The following is an 18719-nucleotide window of genomic DNA, read 5'->3' as shown; positions in this document are numbered from 1 at the left end:
TCATAATTATGAGATAAAAGTCATAATTATAGCAAAAAGTCAAAATTATGACCTAAACCCTTTATTAATTATGACCTTTCCTTTTTCCTAAACAATCATGCCATATAAAGTCTGAATTATGAGATTATAGTTTTAAAAATATATTTTTACTCCCATTATTCTCAGTATATTATTATGGACAACATTGTAATACAGTTATTAATATTTTACATTTCTAAAATTACTATACTACAATTAAACAAATAAATCAGTTACAGTACAAACTTTACCATGATGTATACTTTACTTATGTTTTCCTTTTTTTGAATTATAGTAATAGCGACTTTATTTATTTGTTTATGTATAACCTTTGACAACAAGTTTGGCTGTTTGCATCAGTGTTAATATTGCCTAACTATACTCATCAAAATGAGATTTTTGCATAACAGTAATGGGAATTTTAGGCATGTTATATATTATATATATATATTTTTTTAAATATGGCACTCGGTCATAATATAGTGCTCAATATGTTAATAGATTTGGTCTGTTTAAATGATGTCACTTATTCAGGACAAGTATAAAGTCTAGGCTTACATTATATTACGTTTATATGTTATGTACAAATAGGTTTTCTTTTTCAAACTCAGCTTTTCATTTATAAACACCATCAGATAGTCATAATTTTGTACTGTTACTATGGTTACCTTACACTTCTGCACAGCATCAAACCAAGAAGCGCTAAAAAACTTGTACCTTCTTTGCAACTGACGATTTACGACATCGGATCGGGCTTTGCGACGTGCTGGCTCGTTTTGCGGCAGGTCGCTCTCTGAAGTTCAGAAGTCAGCATAACAACAACACATGTGCCTGACATTTAGCAGTCAGTCATGATTAAAGTTATGAGTATAGAAGATCGTAACACAGGATCTTAGCAGAGGATATGGTAAGTGTCCCCGCTTTTACACAGTCTGACGTGATTTCATTGCGTTTATTAAGTCATTTAGAAGCAAATTAGATGTAGCATTAGCACATTGCTAACTGATAGTGACTTTCAGTGCTGTTACTGACTGAGCAAATCATTCGTGTTTGTAAATATTTGACATAAATAAACGGGTTTTGAATGTCAAAATGTGTTTATATGTCAGCTTCACAATATAAAACATGAAGCTTCAAATGAAACCTGTTTTAATATTGCCTGCCACTGTAAATTGTGAGAACTGAGAGATATGATTATGATCCATGTAATCAATGCTGTGGATGAGAAATCGTCTGTGTTGTGATTGACGTGTCTGATGTGTGGTTGCATTAAATAATGCAAATTGCCTCTCAATTAATGCAAATTGCACAATCAAGGGTTATTGTTGTATGTGTTTTAGGCAGGTACCATGGTGGCTGTGGGCCTTACCCTGGCAGCAGCAGGGTTTGCAGGTACGAGTCCAACAAAATATGAGACATCTGCACAGGAACATGATACATTTCCATCGGTTGATTAATTAAGCCTGATTGTTTTCTAATGGTTTCCATTTTTGCAGGTCGCTATGCAATGCAAGCTCTGAAACACATGGAGCCGCAAGTGAAACAAGCTCTGGTAGCATCCAAATCTGCAAGTTATATATTTCATATCATATAATCCATACGTAATAAACTCATACAACTGTATTTTAACAAACGCAAATTATATTTGTGTGGCAGGCTTTTGGTAGCGGATACTACAGAGGTGGTTTTGATCCAAAGATGACCAGGAGAGAAGCTGCCCTTATTCTTGGCATCAGGTAGTCTATGTTTTCACGAATTATGTATTTGTCAATTGAGAGAAATTTCTTGTTATACACTAATACTGCTCATTTTAAGTTTACACACAGCCTATATTTGCGCTAAATAATACACATATTTAAAGGTATATTCAATACAATTACAGACGATACATGTGCTTTAATATATATTAAAAATAGAAATAATGTATAACATTTTTTAGATCCCAGTACTGCTTTCCACCCTGTTAAAATGTACTTTGTTTCGCACAAACTTCCACCCTGTTAGTCAGAATTTAAAGGAATATTAAATTTCATAATTGTAGGAAGTGCCGTTAACCCTGACACAACACAGAACTACAGCTGTTTATTTTACACCATCTTCATTTCCCCCATGTTAGGTTCCACCCTGTTACATAACAATCTGGTTGTTGTTGGGTTTTATTTCAACCCTGTTATTCCACATTTCATAATTTGTATATAAAATCTGCTTTTTACTTTACATTTACATTTCCACCATGTTAGGTTCCTTCCTGTTACACAACATTTTAAAATATATTACAGTGCGGTTGTTTTTCTTCCAAACCTATTATTCCACATTTCATAATTTATATATACAATCTGCTTAATCTTTATATCATTTACACTTCCATCCCGTTACACAACAGTGAATATCACAATATAGTTATTTTCAATTATTGAATTGTACTCAAGAAATATATAACTGTCGAAAAAGAAAGGTACATTTTTCTTCAACCCTGTTATTCCACTTTTCATAATTTATATCTAAAATCTGCTTAATCTTACTTCACATCATGTACATTATTATATTTGGTTCCACCTTGTTACACAACAGTGTAGAATATCTCAGAGTAGCTGTTTTTAATAAGTCATTGATATATAATCAGATATGCACAGCTGACGAGATGAAAATGAGTATTCATTCCTGTTACACCACATTTATGTATTTCTAAAACATTGTCACTGTCAAGTTCCATCCTTTTACACAATGTAGAATATTATATTGTAGTTTTTAATAACGTAATTTGTAACGTACATCTGACAAACCAGAAAGTTGAGTTTTTCAACCCTGTTACTTCACATTTCATTTATTTAAACAAATCTGCTTAATCTTAACGGCTTTTACATTTCCTCAAAGTACACAAGAGTGTAGAATATATTACAGTGTAGTTATTAGTAATGCTCATTAATTTGAAATCAGGGAAAATGTACAGCTAACAGTTGAAATTTGAGTGTTTTTTCAACCCTGTTATGCTACATCTTTTCTAAAATCTGCTTAGGGGCCATTCACACAAAATGCTATTTTATTTTCCTGTTTATTATAAGAGCACGTTACAGTTGTTATCTGCCCTGAACTATAAAAACATTGACAGCCAATTAGAATCCACCTGATTTTAAGAGCTTGAGCATTTAAAGCGGCAGATGACATAAATGCAGCACATTCTTATAGTAAAGTTAGCATGCATTGGGGTGGATGCTAATAGTTATAGTTTTTGGTTTGAACAGGTCTTTATTGTTACTGCTGTGGAGTGGGCTTAACTATTCCCTTAGAACTAGAAGGATTATTTGAACTTTATAGTTATCGTCCCTGGTGTGAACAGGCCTTTAATATGCTTTCGGAGTCAGAAGCACATTAATGTACATGTTAATAAATCCAATCCAAATGATCGTATAATAGAAGGGACAAAGTTTGACCCATGCGAATTTCATTCTTTCCTTTAGTCCTACTGCTAACAAAAACAAGATCAGAGAGGCACACAGAAAACTGATGATTTTAAACCATCCTGACCGAGGTGAGACTCCGTGTTTCATAAAATGGAAAAGCTACAAGTCCCTGCAGGATTTGAATTCCTCTGAGCTGTCAGTGTTATTTGTGTTTCGTCGGCAGGCGGATCCCCATATCTGGCAGCAAAAATCAACGAGGCTAAAGATTTACTTGATGGACAGTTGAAGAAATAGATCTTAATCAAATGTTTGGACGAGCCCTGTCTGATGTACTTGAATTCTTTCGTGATCATTAAACATCTTGTCATCTAGATCTGATCTCCTTTTGTATGCAAATTCATCAATTTACACCACAGCTGAATGTGGCCTGTATCAGATTCAGTACCTTTTATGAAAAAAAAAAAAATCACATTTAGTCTGAATTCAGCTCAAATGTGGGTCATGTTTTTTAAAATTGTGAAATGCAATAGAATTTCTAAACGAACTTTTTCAAACTGAATTCTACACCAACTTTTTTCTTTTTTTTTTTCAGTGTACGGTTCCAATCTCTAATGCGGAGTCAGCATTAAAATTAAACGTGTGGTAACATTCCTGAAAATTCGCCAAATAGCGTTCACCATTCAGCACACAGGAAAGCTGAATTATTCACGAGCCTTGTTTGGACAGAAAAGACCAAAACAATGGATGCACCAACTTTGAAAGGCTGGCTGGAAGATCAAATGTTTATTTATGAACTACCTGCATACAAAACATATTGCACATCAAACAACCAGAATGATCTTTAAAAAAAAACCCATAAGGACTAACGAACGTAGTTTACAGAACAGAACATCTGGAAATTGATCTTTCAGTAATCCAAATTTGTAATCTGCATGCTAAATTCAGGCAGTTTAGTGTTAAAAACCACTGCGTCGTTAATTTTAAATACTGTACATTTTAAAATAAATAAACCCAAAAAAAGGCTCCTTTAGCAAAACAGTCCCGGTTGCTACTATTACAACAACCCAACAGGCAAAGGATGAAATCCAATCAATCATTCAGGAAGTACATACAGCATTTAAAATGGACAGTTAGCAGACCAGTTTCCAGACTAACATTATTAAGAAATGACTATTCAGTGCAAAACGTCCTCTTTTTCCCATAACCCATCGTGAAGAAGTGGTTGCATATTAAAACGTAACAAAAAGCAGCTAAGAATGTCTGGGAGTCTTTCTGTATTCAGACAAGTTGTTGCTGTTGTTTTTCTGTTTGTTTGCTCTATAGCCAGCCAACATAATGTTGAAACTACGCTCTGAAGGCACAACATCTGATCAGGAACACAAGTGACTTTTTTTTTTTTTTTTTTGTCTTCCATTGTAATTATCTGTTCCATATTGAAAGGAACTGAAAAGTGCAATCGAGAATGTGGAAGTCCGTACGTCTATCTTTGGCAAGCTCGTACAAGCACTATTGTAAAATCGTAAAGGTTATGAGTTTGGAGAAAGAAACCGAACTGATTAGGAGACTCCATTGACGACAGCTGGCTTGGCTTTGGGTGTGTTCTCGGCAGAAGCTCGTGGCGTTTTGCTCTGATCGTCTGCTTTGGAGGGGCCGTTGCTGACGGCTTCAGTCGGGCTGTGCTCCGATATGAAGTCCACTTGACCCTGCAGACGACAGAAAACAGCTGTGATTAAAAGCCATGCTCTTCACTTAGCTTTCATCTAAATACAGCACATTGACCAATGAGTTTCCACGACTAGTCCAGTTGTTTGTGGTGATTACTGAATAAGTGGTTTTTTAGGACTGAGGGAAACCGGTCAATATAACTTTAGAGTAGCGATGCAATATTAAAAAAAAAACATTTTAGGCAACACTATAGTAGATAACTGATAATAAGTGATATTGTGAAACTAAACCTTTGTTAAAACTGTAATAAAGCAAATGGTTTTATAACCAGTGTTACTTTGACTGAGATGCTATTATTTTGAATTCAATTTATTATTTCTAGTTTAATACAATTGTTTTAAATTCGTTCTTTTTTATATTTTCCATTTTGACCACTTTTGACAGTCTTTACGTTTTTTTGTCTATGTATTTTTTTTAATCACAGAGATACATAAAATAAGAAATATGGAGTCACCATGTCCTTTTTGTTCTTCCTCAGATCTCTTGGGTTTCTCTGTCTGCTCTCAGATTCAGCTCGTGATATGTAGTCCGCCACAGTAACTGCAAGAGATGTCATGATTTCATTAGCAAAAACTCAAAAAAGATTGCACGTTTTATGATACGTTTTGTGATACTTTTGAGGTAACAGACCTACATGCATTTACATACACCATGCAAATGAATACTTACTGCATTAAAAACAATGTTATTTGCAATTGTGTAAAAAAGGTTTAAATTCATACGTTCCAGATGAACATAACTTTTAGATGTTATTTCACTAAAATAACAATAAATGTAACCAATACCTGAAAATAAGAAATAACAATAGCCCGCTTTACGCAGGACATCCAAATGCTCGCCTATCATTCATCGACCTCAAATATGGCTTATCATCTGAAATATTTAAGTATTAGCAACGTTAATCTTAACCTAGAGAAATGTGCGCTATTGAAGTGTCTGTGTGGCGTGTAGAAACTGAACAGTGGCGCTCACTGCAGGACAGATGGAGGCGCCGGTGCACTCACTTGCTCTTAAAATACTCCCTCATATTTGCTCATGCAGATAAGAGTAATACATTTCAAAACTGTAAAGACTCTACGTTTATTTGTGTGCACTCACAACAACAACAAAACGCGCTTTTGTAAAATAATGAAAGCAAACGGTTTAGTTTGAAGTCCTGATGTTATTCCAGGCGGTCAGTGCCATGTAGTTTGGACTAGCACTCGCTTGAACACAAACCCAGTGTTAATTCATACCGGTACTTGGCTGCCTCTCCTCAGGAGGCCGGAAACGGCGTCGACGGCTGCGATTACGCCGCTGTGGTTTAGCTTCAGCATCATCTACAAGACATTTATGCATTTAGCAGACGCTTTTATCCAAAGCGACTTACATTGCATTCAACTTACAGTTTTTACATTTTATCAGCTCTTGCTTTCCCTGGGAGTCGAACCCATGACCTTGGCGTTACTAGCGCCATGCTCTACTATTTGAGCTACAGGAGACCGGTGGAAAGCCTGAACTTAAATACTGACAGACGTTTTGGAAAAAGCCATTCGAGCTGGTCGCAGTTTGTGGAATTTCTTTCAATGTTATTATTCCCAACTAAATGAAGCCAATAAAAATCTTTTGATCTGCAACTATATATTAAGGCTGAGCGGTTTTTAATCGATAAATTAGAATTTAATGTTTTGCCACAATTAAATTTTTTAGAAATCGAGGAATTGTGATTTTTGAATAGAAATATTACCAAACGTTAGAATTAGACACGTTGACAATACTCCAATGATAACAGTAAAAAGAAAAGAACGATCCAACCGCATGTCAGTGCACGTGATTAACCACTCATATCGCTAGACGCCATTCACACAGAATGCACTTTTGTGTTGACAGATGGAACAGGAAAAACATGCAAGGAGATGGGAGTGAACTTCTTTTAACTTGAGCGCTGCGTTTTTAGACTGCCGTTTCAAGCATGAGACGCTGCAAGAGCGCAAGTCAAACGCGTCCATGTTTACATAGGAAAAGGAGCGCAATCGAATAAAAAAAACTTGTAACTACTACTGTATGTCTGATATTTCATGTTTGCATCATGGTGACAGGCTGAAAGCTGCTGTTCATTGGTTTTACAGAGCATTTATAGTTAATAATTGTCTACTGGTGTTATCCCTTCAGTCATTCTGAATTTGAAATAGATTTTTTAAAAGCATTTTCCTTGTATTATTTCTGAACACATAATATGCATAAGATAAGTTTGCACAAGATGTAGTTGTATATATATATATATATATATAGAATATTGTTTAACATTTGTTGACATCATGTGTGGTGCACTTGGAATAGAATTCTCTTTAACTAGAGGGTTAATAAAGAACAAATTACTTGAATCATGTTGTAGTTAGATTTTTTTTTTTTTTTTTTTTTATAAATTCATTTTTTTTTTGAGTAGAAAGAGAAAGTGTTCCTGCAGAATTCTACCTGTTCGCTGTGGACACCAAGTAAATTTTTATGTATTTATTTTTTAAACCCCATGCCAGCATCAAAGCTATTTTTCCATGACGATCTCTATAAATTATAAAAGGTATACAATTAACAAAAGGTTATAAAAGAGACAAAAATAGACAAAAATTCTAAAATACATACAGGTGATATATTTTTAAATAAGCCTACTGTTTTCTGTAATATTATTTCCAATTTAATTATTATAAATAAACCTTAAACAGATATAATTTGTGTACTGCATTTGTTTCTAGATTTTATTTTAGATGGGAAGCATCCTGCAGGTTTAGTGCTCACTGAGGCCGTTCTCGCTGAGGGAGGTGTTGTCGGACTCGCTCATGCTGTCCATGATTGTGGTGTCTTCATCTGTGCGGCGACGACGAGAGCGTCTGCGGCGGGTGGTGTTCATCTGGGAGTCACTGGCATCTGTGTCTGCAGTCTGATCTGTCTCGGTGTTGTCTAACAGACTGTACGGGTTTCCATCTGGATCGTTCAGGACTGACATGAAAGACAGGAACTACAAGTATTTACTGGGCAATGCAACATGCAAGAACAAAAAACAAAACAAAATTACAGAGCAACTAGATTTGAAAACATCTGTAAGGTGCTTGCCTGTGTAAAACTTTTACATTTTTTTAACAATTTCGTAAATTTGATTTTAAAATACAGATGCTATCAAATACTCATATTTCATTTTTATCAAATTATTTTATTTTACAAAAATGCATAAATATAAAATACTGCTTTGAAACAATAAAATATACTATATACTCATCCAATATACATAGACATATTCAAACATTACAGAGCCCCATTCATCACATAGAAGAAAACAAAAAGGTTAACATGGCTACAAATTAAGAAGTCGTTCTCTCAACTTATCAATTTCTAGAAACGTTTTATATTAACATGTTTCTTCAATTTAGTTAAATTGTTACCACGACATAACTTGTAAATCATGGCCATGTTGTACTATTTTTAGAGCCACAATTGAACTAAAATGAGGGACTAAATTTTTAAATCATGGCCATAAAAGTCCTTTTTTCTCCTCCATAAAGCATAAATCTTATGGTCTTATGGGAGCCAGCATACCAGAGCTAATGGAGTTGGATGCCCCTCTTCCTGAGCCGCGGCCTCTACCCCCAGGTCCTCCGCGTCCCCGGCCCTCTCCCGCTCTCCTCCTGCTGTCCCTCTGCTGTCTAGGGTTGCGCTCGGGCTCCTCTCCTGCCATGGACCAGTCGCTCAGCTCTTCCTTGCGCTCAGAGTCGGTCTCCGAGGCGTACGAGTGCTCGGAGTTAGTGCCTGTGCAGGAAAAACATTTGATATACGATGTCATATACATTAGTGGTCGACCGATATATCGGCCGATATTTAAATTGTTTTAATTATCGGCAAAATACCGTTTCCTGATTGGCTTATAGGTCATAAATGGATATGTCATAAAATGGAAGATTATTTAGGGCAATTTTCAAAAGGAATGTGGACGCATAAATTGTGACATAACCCTTACGCAATTGCAAATCTTGAATAACTGTTTGCATTTGCATTTTTGCTTCCACGAACGCACAGTGACTGCCAAATTTTAAATGAAAAAGCAAAGTCCATTTGCAACTGTATTTCCCATGTCTTACCATTTATGAGCCTGTCATATTTAAATAGCAATATTAATTACCACGTCTGGTATTTCACTCTCTCTGCGTCGTGCATGTAAGGTGTCAAAACTCAAATGGAATCGCAATTCCTTTGGCATTTGAATTTCCAATGTCTACAATGAAAGCTGTCGATCAATGTCAGGGGCGGGACTATAGTATGGGGCGTGTTTGTATTGGGAGATGACGTCACTCCCACCTTGCCGAATGATTTGAACAATGGTAATTGAAGTAATCGGTCAATATTCACCATTACCGAATGCTTTTTATTATTATATATTTTTTAATATTAATATATAATATTTTATATATTATATTAAATTACATTACATTATATATTAAATTCCTCTATTTTAATCAGTAACAGAGCGCGTCATGCCGTGTAGACAGACATGGGAAATACAGCTGCAAATGGACTGCTTTTTTATTTAAAATTTTGTGCATTTGCAAAAGCGAAAACAAAAGGTAATGCAAGATTTGCAATTGCATTTGGATTATGTTACAATTTATGCATCCACATATGGAAAACACAATGTACAATTTGCAATTCCTTTTGAAAATTGGCCTGAATATTCTTCCACATACATATATGTATGTGACCCTGGACCACAAAACCAGTCTTAAGTCGCTGGGGCCTATTTAGCAATAGAGGGACTCTATTGCTAAATAGTGACGTAAAACCGCACCCGTGATACGGCCGTCGGGCCAGGATGCCGGGCCGACTAGTCCCGTCGAGTGCCGTGGACCTAGAGGTAAACGAAGCTGCTGGAGAAGCCACCGTCCCTTGCGCCCCGGACCTCAGAGGGGAGCGCGTGCGGCCGCCGGACTCCGCCCCTTACCTGGACCCTTACTTCCAGAACACTGCCCTCCTTCACAAACCCCGCAGTACGACGAGGACACCAGATCCCCTGTTTATTTTGGACACTTTATTTTATTATTTCGGTTTAATAAAAGCCTCTGAGGCCTGAAGCCACACCCACTGTGTCTGTCGTTTGCTGTTCCCGCCACTATATATTTATTTATTAGGGGTGTCGACATTAATCGTTTCTACGGTGCATCGCGATGCAAACGAGGACGATTCAGTATAGGTTGAGTAATAGGCCATAACAGATTATAACATACTGGCGCTTTTCTGCATCATTTGTTGCATATGTGCTTTGTCGCGGGAGCATACACTCACGGAGGGAGGCGAGACGTGAGTGCGCACAATTAAAAATGCTCCAACTACTTCAAAAGCTGACATCTGAGCACATTTCGGCTTTTATGAACAACCTGGTAAATGCGACCTGGAGAAGACACGCTGCGTGTAAATCATGTCTCGCACAAATAAAATATGCAGGGAAAAACCACGTCAGCCGTTTTCACCCTGAGTTGTGAACTCCTGTCAGTGCCAAATACTTAGTATTTACTTTTGTGTATTTGTTCTAAATGCTCCTGTTGTCTTCTGTGCCCAGACTTATTTAGTTTGATACATTCAAGAAGCGTGTTTTCTTTGAGCAGGTAAAATTAAAGGTTCAGTTCATATATCTGACTGCTTGTATTTTTTGACAAAATTGTATACATGAAGTAAATTTTAAAATTGAGGATACAGTGCATCGTCAATGCATCGTGATATCGAATTGAACCAAATCGATGGCATGATAATCGCAATCGAACCGTGAGACCAGTGTAGGTTCACACCCTAATATATACACACGATATCTGACGTGTATGTATAGGACAGATTTGAAACAGAAGCCCTACCGTAGCCGGACGTGTATCCGGGCCCCCGGCGGCCACGGCCCCTGGCGGTGTAGGAGCGGTTGATATGGGTGTTGGTGCTCTCTTCAGTGGCGAAGCCCTTGTCCTTATCGGCGGGTCGGTTTGGGACAGGCCTGTAGCCCATCCCGATCTGACGCAGCTGCTCGTCAATCTGCAGCCGCTCCAGTCGCAGCTGTTCCACCTCCTGCGCAACACAAACAAGCGCTTGAGTTTCTCAAACACATCAGCGGCCTTACAGCACCACGGCTGCTGCGTTTCTGAAACTCACGTTTAGGTAAGAAATATGGTATTCCAGTAGGACCTGTACATTGCTGATACTCTCCTTCGTACCAACAAATGTAAATGGCACCATTCCCTATTAAAAACAAAGAATAAAATGCATTATTGGATGCGTGTGTGTGTGTATCTGGCTTGCTTTTTGTGCTACTTTCAGGTGTCTTACTTCCTGTCGGGGGAGTTTGTTGTCATTGTCGCCTTCAATGCGCACTCTCACCACACCAGATTTATCCACCATCTCCTGGATAACCTTGCCATTTTTTCCAATAACCTTCCCTACAAAAAGAAAATTTGACAAATGATCTGTTAACATCATTTTGCCAGGTAAAGTCAACAGGACATTAACAATGTAATCAAAAATTTATTTTAATGCTTTTGTGCAAACATTTATAGTCTCTTACAAAATAATCACGTTCTCACGTTTTGCTAGTGAACTCCTGTTGCTAATTAAATTAGACAATTTATAATTTTAGAAATTTAAACTTTAAAATAGACTTAAATTAGAAGTTTGCCTTGGCAACTAACAGAAATAAGTTTGTTGGAATATTAAATATTAATAAAATATAAATAAATAAACAAAAATCAAACAATACAAATATTTTATTAATAATAATCATAATAATAAATAGTTTTAGTTTTTTTTATCCTGTTGCAAAAAATGTCCTGTTGCACTAAGTGTTGTCACTGTTAAAACAAACAAAAAAAATCATAAAGCTAAAATAAAGCAAAATATAAATATCAAAAAATAACAAAAAACAACATTTGAATTTTTGCCTTGGCAACTAACTGAAATAAGTTTGTTGAAATATTAAATATTAATAAAATATAAATAAATAAACAAAAATCAAACAATACAAATATTTTATTAATAATAATCATAATAATAAATAGTTTTAGTTTTTTTTATCCTGTTGCAAAAAATGTCCTGTTGCACTAAGTGTTGTCACTGTTAAAACAAACAAAAAAAATCATAAAGCTAAAATAAAGCAAAATATAAATATCAAAAAATAACATTTGAATTTTTGCCTTGGCAACTAACTGAAATAAGTTTGTTGAAATATTAAATATTAATAAAATATAAATAAATAAACAAAAATCAAACAATACAAATATTTTATTAATAATAATCATAATAATAAATAGTTTTAGTTTTTTTATCCTGTTGCAAAAAATGTCCTGTTGCACTAAGTGTTGTCACTGTTAAAACAAACAAAAAAAAATCATAAAGCTAAAATAAAGCAAAATATAAATATCAAAAAATAACAAAAAACAACATTTGAATTTTTGCCTTGGCAACTAACTGAAATAAGTTTGTTGAAATATTAAAACAACTAAACATGAAAAATAAATTAATGAAAAAACAAAAAACAAAGCAAAAACAACAGAAATAATAATAAAAATAGTTTTGCAAAGTTGTATTTTTTTTTTTCTCCTGTTGCGAGAAATTTCCTGTAGCACTAAAATGATGTTACTGTTAAACAAAAAAAATAAATTAAATAAATATCATAAGAAAAACTTTAATAATAAGAAGAAGAAATTAGAAACTTTGCCTTGGAAACTAACTGAAATAGGTTTGTTGAAATTACTAAACTTGAAATAAAAATTTGTAAATGACCCAAAAAAAAAAAAAAAAAGTAAAACTAATATTAAAATAAAAGCTGAAACAAAGTTAAATCAAATTAAATAATGCTAAAATAAGCTAAATCTTTTACATTCGACTTCATACAAACTTTCTAAACGAAAAAAAATACATACCAACAAGATTGCGAGGAATCTGCACCGAATCTTCCAGAAACTCCAGATAATTCCTTGCTTTCTGTACGGCCTCAACAGTCTGCAATGTAACATTTGAGAATACACTGTATCCATTACAGAGAAGCTGTATAATGTAATAAAGTGTTCACAGAAAGCTGACGCACCTCTCCGTAAACCCTGAAGATTCCCGTCTCCTCGTCCAGCTCGATGGCGGTCACTCCTGGCACCTTTCTGGCTTGCTGAATGTTACTGCCGTGGCTTCCGATGGCGAGACCCATGAGGTCCTCTCTCACAGTGAACTCGTCCTGAAACGCCGAGGCCAGCTGCTTCGTACTCTACAACCACAGAGGTATTCACATTTCATCCTCGGGTTAATACTCTCTGAGCCACACACATCCCACATTAATAATCAAGAAAACCGGATGGAGAGAGCGGATTTACCTCCAGATGCTTGGTGGCCTCCTCGTTGCGGGACATGAGCAGGAGTTTGGTGCGGATGCTGCGTAAATGCATGTCACTCAGCAGGGAGACGCGGTTGACGGTGGCTTCGTTCATGGACTGTGTTGGGGAACATCATGTTGATCAAGATTATGTCATGTTTAAATCTACTAGCAGAAGTGCTGAGGTTAACTGGGACTCACCAATACAGTCAGTTCACTATGCTCCGGGCTGTAAACAATCCGAATGGCTCCGACTGCCTTTTTGAACTCCTTGTGGGCTTGTTCGTTCTCACATCTAACACGGGCAAAAAAGAAATGAGTGCATGGTTTTAACCAAAACTGATGCAAACAATTGAATGATAAATATGACAATTTGCAACAAGATCAAATAGGGAAAAATAATATATATATAAAATATTTTATTTATTTAATTACATTTTAAATATCATTTTTTTTGTTTTTGCAATAGATAATTAAGCACATTTTCATACCCAAATTGACAATTGTCATTAAGACGTTTTGCTTTTTGCTCATTCTCGGTGGTGATCCTCATTACTGCAACACAGTATTTTTTTTTATGATTTTAAGTTATATTTTTGGCCTTTTTGTCTTTATTTACACACACTATGGGAGGGGACAGGAAACAATGGGAGAGGATCAGGAAATGAGCTCACTGCTCAAGGCTGTGGCTCTAACAGCCATTTTTGTTTAATGGACGCAAGTAGAAAATCTTAAAAAAAAAATTCACAAAATATTATAATGCTTCAAAGAGAAAGAAAAAACTTTTGTTTTTACAATTTATAAGCTAATAAATTTGATCAAATTCTTAATTAAATGTGTGAAATTATGTATAAATTATACATTGTGTGTGTATGTGTTTATATTAGTGCTGTCAATCGATTAATCGCATCCAAAAAAGGTTGTTTACATAATATATGTGTGTGTTTACTGTGAATATTTATTATGTATATATAAACACACACACACACATACATGTATATATTTAAGAAAAATATGTTTATATATTAACTATATTTATCTGTAATATAAATCATATAAATACATGTAAGAATTTGAAAAATATATACTGTATGTGTGTGTATTTATATATACATAATAAATATACACAGTACACACAGATATATTATGTAAACAAAAACTTATTTTGGATGCGATTAATCATTTGACAACACTAGTTTATATCTAAAAATATGGAAGAGTTAATAAAACAAAATTTATTATTTATTTTTTTATTATTATTATTATTAACTTAGACTTGAAAATAACTGGAAACAACTTAAAGTTAAGTAGAAATAAATTTGACCTAAATAGAAACTACATTATGAGAAAATATAAAAATAAAAACTAATTCAAACATTTACAAGTTTATTTACCAATTCAAAGAATTTGTTTTTTTTATAGTAACTTTTTTATATAAAATATTTTATATTTGTAATATAAGGATGCACCTCATTAAGTATGAGTTAGCTGTGGCTGTCTAAATTATTACTTATATTAATAACAGTAATATTTGTGTTATACTGAGGCCTGTACTCACGCTGCTCTGAGATCATCTGGTACAGGAACGGTGCACTTAAAGAACGTGTTCTTCGTCACAGCTTTACTGCGGTTGACCGGGCGGAGACGCTCGAACGTTACGATCTCGTTGTAGGTTGCGTCACATGCGGCGTACTCGATAACGTAGAACTGCAGGAAACAAAAGTGAAAGTGAACTCGGAGCTCTTCTGGAGAAACAGGAAGTTCAGCCGTGTCACACTCACGTCTCCTTTCATCATGCGCACTTTAGCCAGCCACCAGCCGCAGGGCTCCTGCTCGTTCGCTCGAGAGTAAATCTGAACACAGAACACCACACGTTAAGAGCTTATAGTAGCAGTATATTTTTTATGAAATACAAGTATAACAAATACAATACAAACCAGCAAACAAAGTTATATTACACAAGATTTTTTACATTAACATATGTGACCCCAAAACCAGATTAAGTAGTATTTGTAGCAATAGCCAACAATATATTGCATGGGTCAAAATTATCGATTTTGTTTTTATGCCAAAAATCATTATGATATTACGTAAAGTGTTCCATTAAGATATTTTGTAAATTTTGTTCTGTAAATATATCAAAACTTCATTTTTGATTAGTAATATGCATTGCTAAGAACTTCATTTGGACAACTTTAAAGGCGATTTTTTTGCACCCTCAGATTCCAGATTTTCAAATAGTTGTATCTCAGCCAAATATTGTCCTATCATAACAAACCTTACATCAATGGAAAGCTTATTTATTCAATTTTTAAAAAAGATGATTGATTTTGTGGTCCAGGGTCACATATGATAAAAAAAAAAAATTCTGGCAAAATTATACTAAAGTCTTTAAGTGAGTTCACTTCATAAAAGAGTTTTAAGAGCTTCTAGCTGTGAAAGGCTGTGCGATACTACTAATAAACATATTTCACTTCACCTCTACTTCTTCTCCTTCGGTGATCTCCTTTTTGCCATCAGCAGGAGGTGGTAACCGCACATCGCTGAAGGGAACTTGTCTTTCAGGTTGCCAGCTGATAAAATCATTTTCATATATTAATGCTCATTAAAGCTCGTTTAAAAAGCATTAATGTCATGATTGGAAACTATTAGCTTCTACTCACTTGTTTTCAAACGAAACGGAGAGCGAGTCGTCTTGAACGTCTTTGACAAAGCCCTGGAATAATGAGATGTAGTTTTAGTTATTAAAATAAATGTAAACAAGCATGTTAACCGATAAAATGATTTTGAAGTTTTATTAAAAAGTGAATCCACTAATGCGATCATACAAGTTGCGAATTTGCTGTGTGAAACAGGACTACTATCGTTAACTAAAACTATTATGATTATCGTGAACTCAAAGTATATTAGTCATAAAAATAATAATATATTTATAAAAGCTTCATCAAGTGTGTGAGAATCCACTAATGCTAAATTTTCTAAATTGACTAATTTACTCTAAATACTACATTTTCTGGGCAAAACAGCGTTAGCTAAAACTAATATATATATATATATATATAAATATTTTTTGTTAATTGAAATAAAGCTAAAATAAAAATTGTCATCCTGGTTTAATATATGAATATGTCAGAAAGCTTGTTTATATGAAGTGTGGTTATTATACATACAACACATTAAAATGTGTTTCAAAAGGGATTGTTATTTTGTTCAGTGTGCTCAATCAAATATTAAATCAATTAGCTATAATATAAAATAAACTGATACTTCAATACTAGGCGGTCAGCGCTGCCTCTCAATGGCAACTGACTCCAAAATGGAAGTTGGTATCTCTTATACCTCATCTCAAAATAGACCGGCGTTAAAATATCTGCTGCGCTGAATGACAGCTGCAGATGGAAAATGAACAGCTGACGTGCATTGAGATGGAGTAATAACTTCAATTAGACTTTCAAACTGGCTCTTGTGTTTATTAATATACAGCCTACTCTATGTAGAAAGCTATAGATTCATGCATGATGTATTGAGGAAGTACTACACAATACCAAACTACAGACACACAACTTCTTGAGAGAATCAAAATATGGACTTTGAATACAAGATGCATATCATTTCTGACCACACCTTAAATTATGAATATGAGCTTCCTGGCGTCAACTGAAACACATATCAATCTCTCTTGTGCCACTAAACAGCTTGTTTCAATTACAAATGGTTCTCAATGGTAAATAGGTTATATGAGCTTCTCTATAATGATAGTAAAACCAACGAATATGACCGATAGCATGTTTGTAATGAACAACAATGCCCAATTACTGGTGTTTATTTTAGTATTGAAGTATTATTAGCTTATATCTAAACATTCATTGTGGTTCTGTTCTTATAAATCGTTGAAAAATGACATTTAACCGAACGCCTGAATAATATTCAATACAACTTAACGTTAGCAGATAAACAAACTGAAACCAAAAGTCAGTTATTCTGACCTTGAAACTCGTTTTCTCCTCAAACAAACCACTTTTGTATTTCTAGTCGAGGTTAAGTAAACGTTAGCACTGGATGAAGTAATATTTTCTTATTTAAATATCATCCTCGCGCAGCTGCTAACCGGCTAACGGCTAACAGCCAGAGTCGAGCAATATTTATACGCGTCAAAAGTACAGGATGTAGCTCGTTTTCCAATATTTTCTTAAAGGTTTTGTCATCCTCGCTGTCTTAAGCGACACATGCGTGTGTATAGTAAAAAAGAATGGGGTAAAATCGTGTATTTACCTTATAATAAGCTCCATTGGAGCCAAGGACCTCCACCGTCAGTTCCTCCATGTTGAGCGCGAAGAGGATGCTGGGTAAAGTTCTAGAACTCTACAGGGCTCAGCAGTGAACCCTGAGGAACTCCTTCATACTACATACAGTACTGCAGCCTGAGGTGATGTATAGTGAACAAGTACAAACAAACGTATTTGAACAGTACTTTTGTTTGTTTTTTTACTTTTACTTTCACTACATTTTGAAAATGGTTCAAACTGCCTAAATAATTCATTTGATTTGTTTTGTGAATCGCAAATCTGAATCACCCTTATGAAAAATAACCGTACAAATAAAACCAAAAAACCATGATTACTATAATGCAGTGTTGGGAAGGTTACTTTGGAAATTTAATTCCAAATGTAATAAGTCCTATTTCAATTACTTCATTAAAGTAATGTAACTGATTACATTTGATTACTTTTCAAAAAAAATTCTAAGCTGTCAATCATTTTGAAACATTTAAAGCAAGCAGGGTTAATATTTCAGTAGTACTCAATACTGATTACTGTCAAGCTTTCACAATCCTTCATCACTTGAATTAAGATTATTAAAAAAAAAATTTAAAGCGCTGACACCACAAAATTAGACTTTAGCACATTTTTTAGTTTGAGATCGCTCTGAGTTTAAATACAGATTTAAAATCATAACAATAAATAGTTTAATAGCTATAGTATTTAGTGGATACGGTGTGTTAATACATGTTGAGCGCGAAGAGGATGCTGGGTAAAGTTCTAGAACTCTACAGGGCTCAGCAGTGAACCCTGAGGAACTCCTTCATACTACATACAGTACTGCAGCCTGAGGTGATGTATAGTGAACAAGTACAAACAAACGTATTTGCACAGTACTTTTGTTTGTTTTTTTACTTTTACTTTCACTACATTTTGAAAATGGTTCAAACTGCCTAAATA

At 34.8% G+C, this 18719-nt stretch overlaps 2 protein-coding genes across 4 annotated transcripts; one reads left to right on the top strand and one right to left on the bottom strand.

Moving 5' to 3' along the window:
* Positions 1 to 801: 801 nt before the first annotated feature.
* Positions 802 to 4936, top strand: LOC306875223 (mitochondrial import inner membrane translocase subunit TIM14-like). Of its 2 annotated transcripts, none has more exons than XM_079425690.1 (7): positions 802 to 925; positions 1359 to 1410; positions 1515 to 1585; positions 1675 to 1754; positions 3477 to 3547; positions 3643 to 3748; positions 4012 to 4936. In XM_079425690.1, the coding sequence occupies exons 1-6, from the start codon at positions 923 to 925 to the stop codon at positions 3711 to 3713; spliced, it is 348 nt and encodes a 115-aa protein (XP_079281816.1). In that variant the 5' UTR covers positions 802 to 922; the 3' UTR covers positions 3714 to 3748; positions 4012 to 4936. The 2 variants fall into 2 exon arrangements, with proteins under 2 accessions (XP_079281816.1, XP_079281817.1); XM_079425691.1 differs by having other exon boundaries at positions 811 to 925; positions 1515 to 1570; positions 4012 to 4062.
* Positions 4159 to 17992, bottom strand: LOC306875222 (RNA-binding protein FXR1-like). Of its 2 annotated transcripts, XM_079425688.1 has the most exons (17): positions 17773 to 17842; positions 16164 to 16216; positions 15980 to 16073; positions 15282 to 15353; positions 15059 to 15207; positions 13702 to 13795; positions 13502 to 13618; positions 13225 to 13395; positions 13061 to 13139; positions 11472 to 11581; positions 11298 to 11384; positions 11012 to 11213; positions 8712 to 8921; positions 7917 to 8117; positions 6380 to 6463; positions 5599 to 5684; positions 4159 to 5122 (listed from the first exon to the last, which is right to left on the bottom strand). In XM_079425688.1, the coding sequence occupies exons 1-17, from the start codon at positions 17821 to 17823 to the stop codon at positions 4976 to 4978; spliced, it is 2007 nt and encodes a 668-aa protein (XP_079281814.1). In that variant the 5' UTR covers positions 17824 to 17842; the 3' UTR covers positions 4159 to 4975. The 2 variants fall into 2 exon arrangements, with proteins under 2 accessions (XP_079281814.1, XP_079281815.1); XM_079425689.1 differs by lacking the exon at positions 6380 to 6463 and having other exon boundaries at positions 17773 to 17992.
* Positions 17993 to 18719: the final 727 nt, after the last annotated feature.

The sequence above is a fragment of the Barbus barbus genome, assembly GCF_936440315.1.
Source record: "Barbus barbus genome assembly, chromosome: 9".
In the NCBI taxonomy this organism is placed as follows: Eukaryota; Metazoa; Chordata; class Actinopteri; order Cypriniformes; family Cyprinidae; genus Barbus; species Barbus barbus.
Note: the sequence above shows the minus strand (reverse complement) of the source record. Positions and strands in the feature narration are given on the sequence as shown.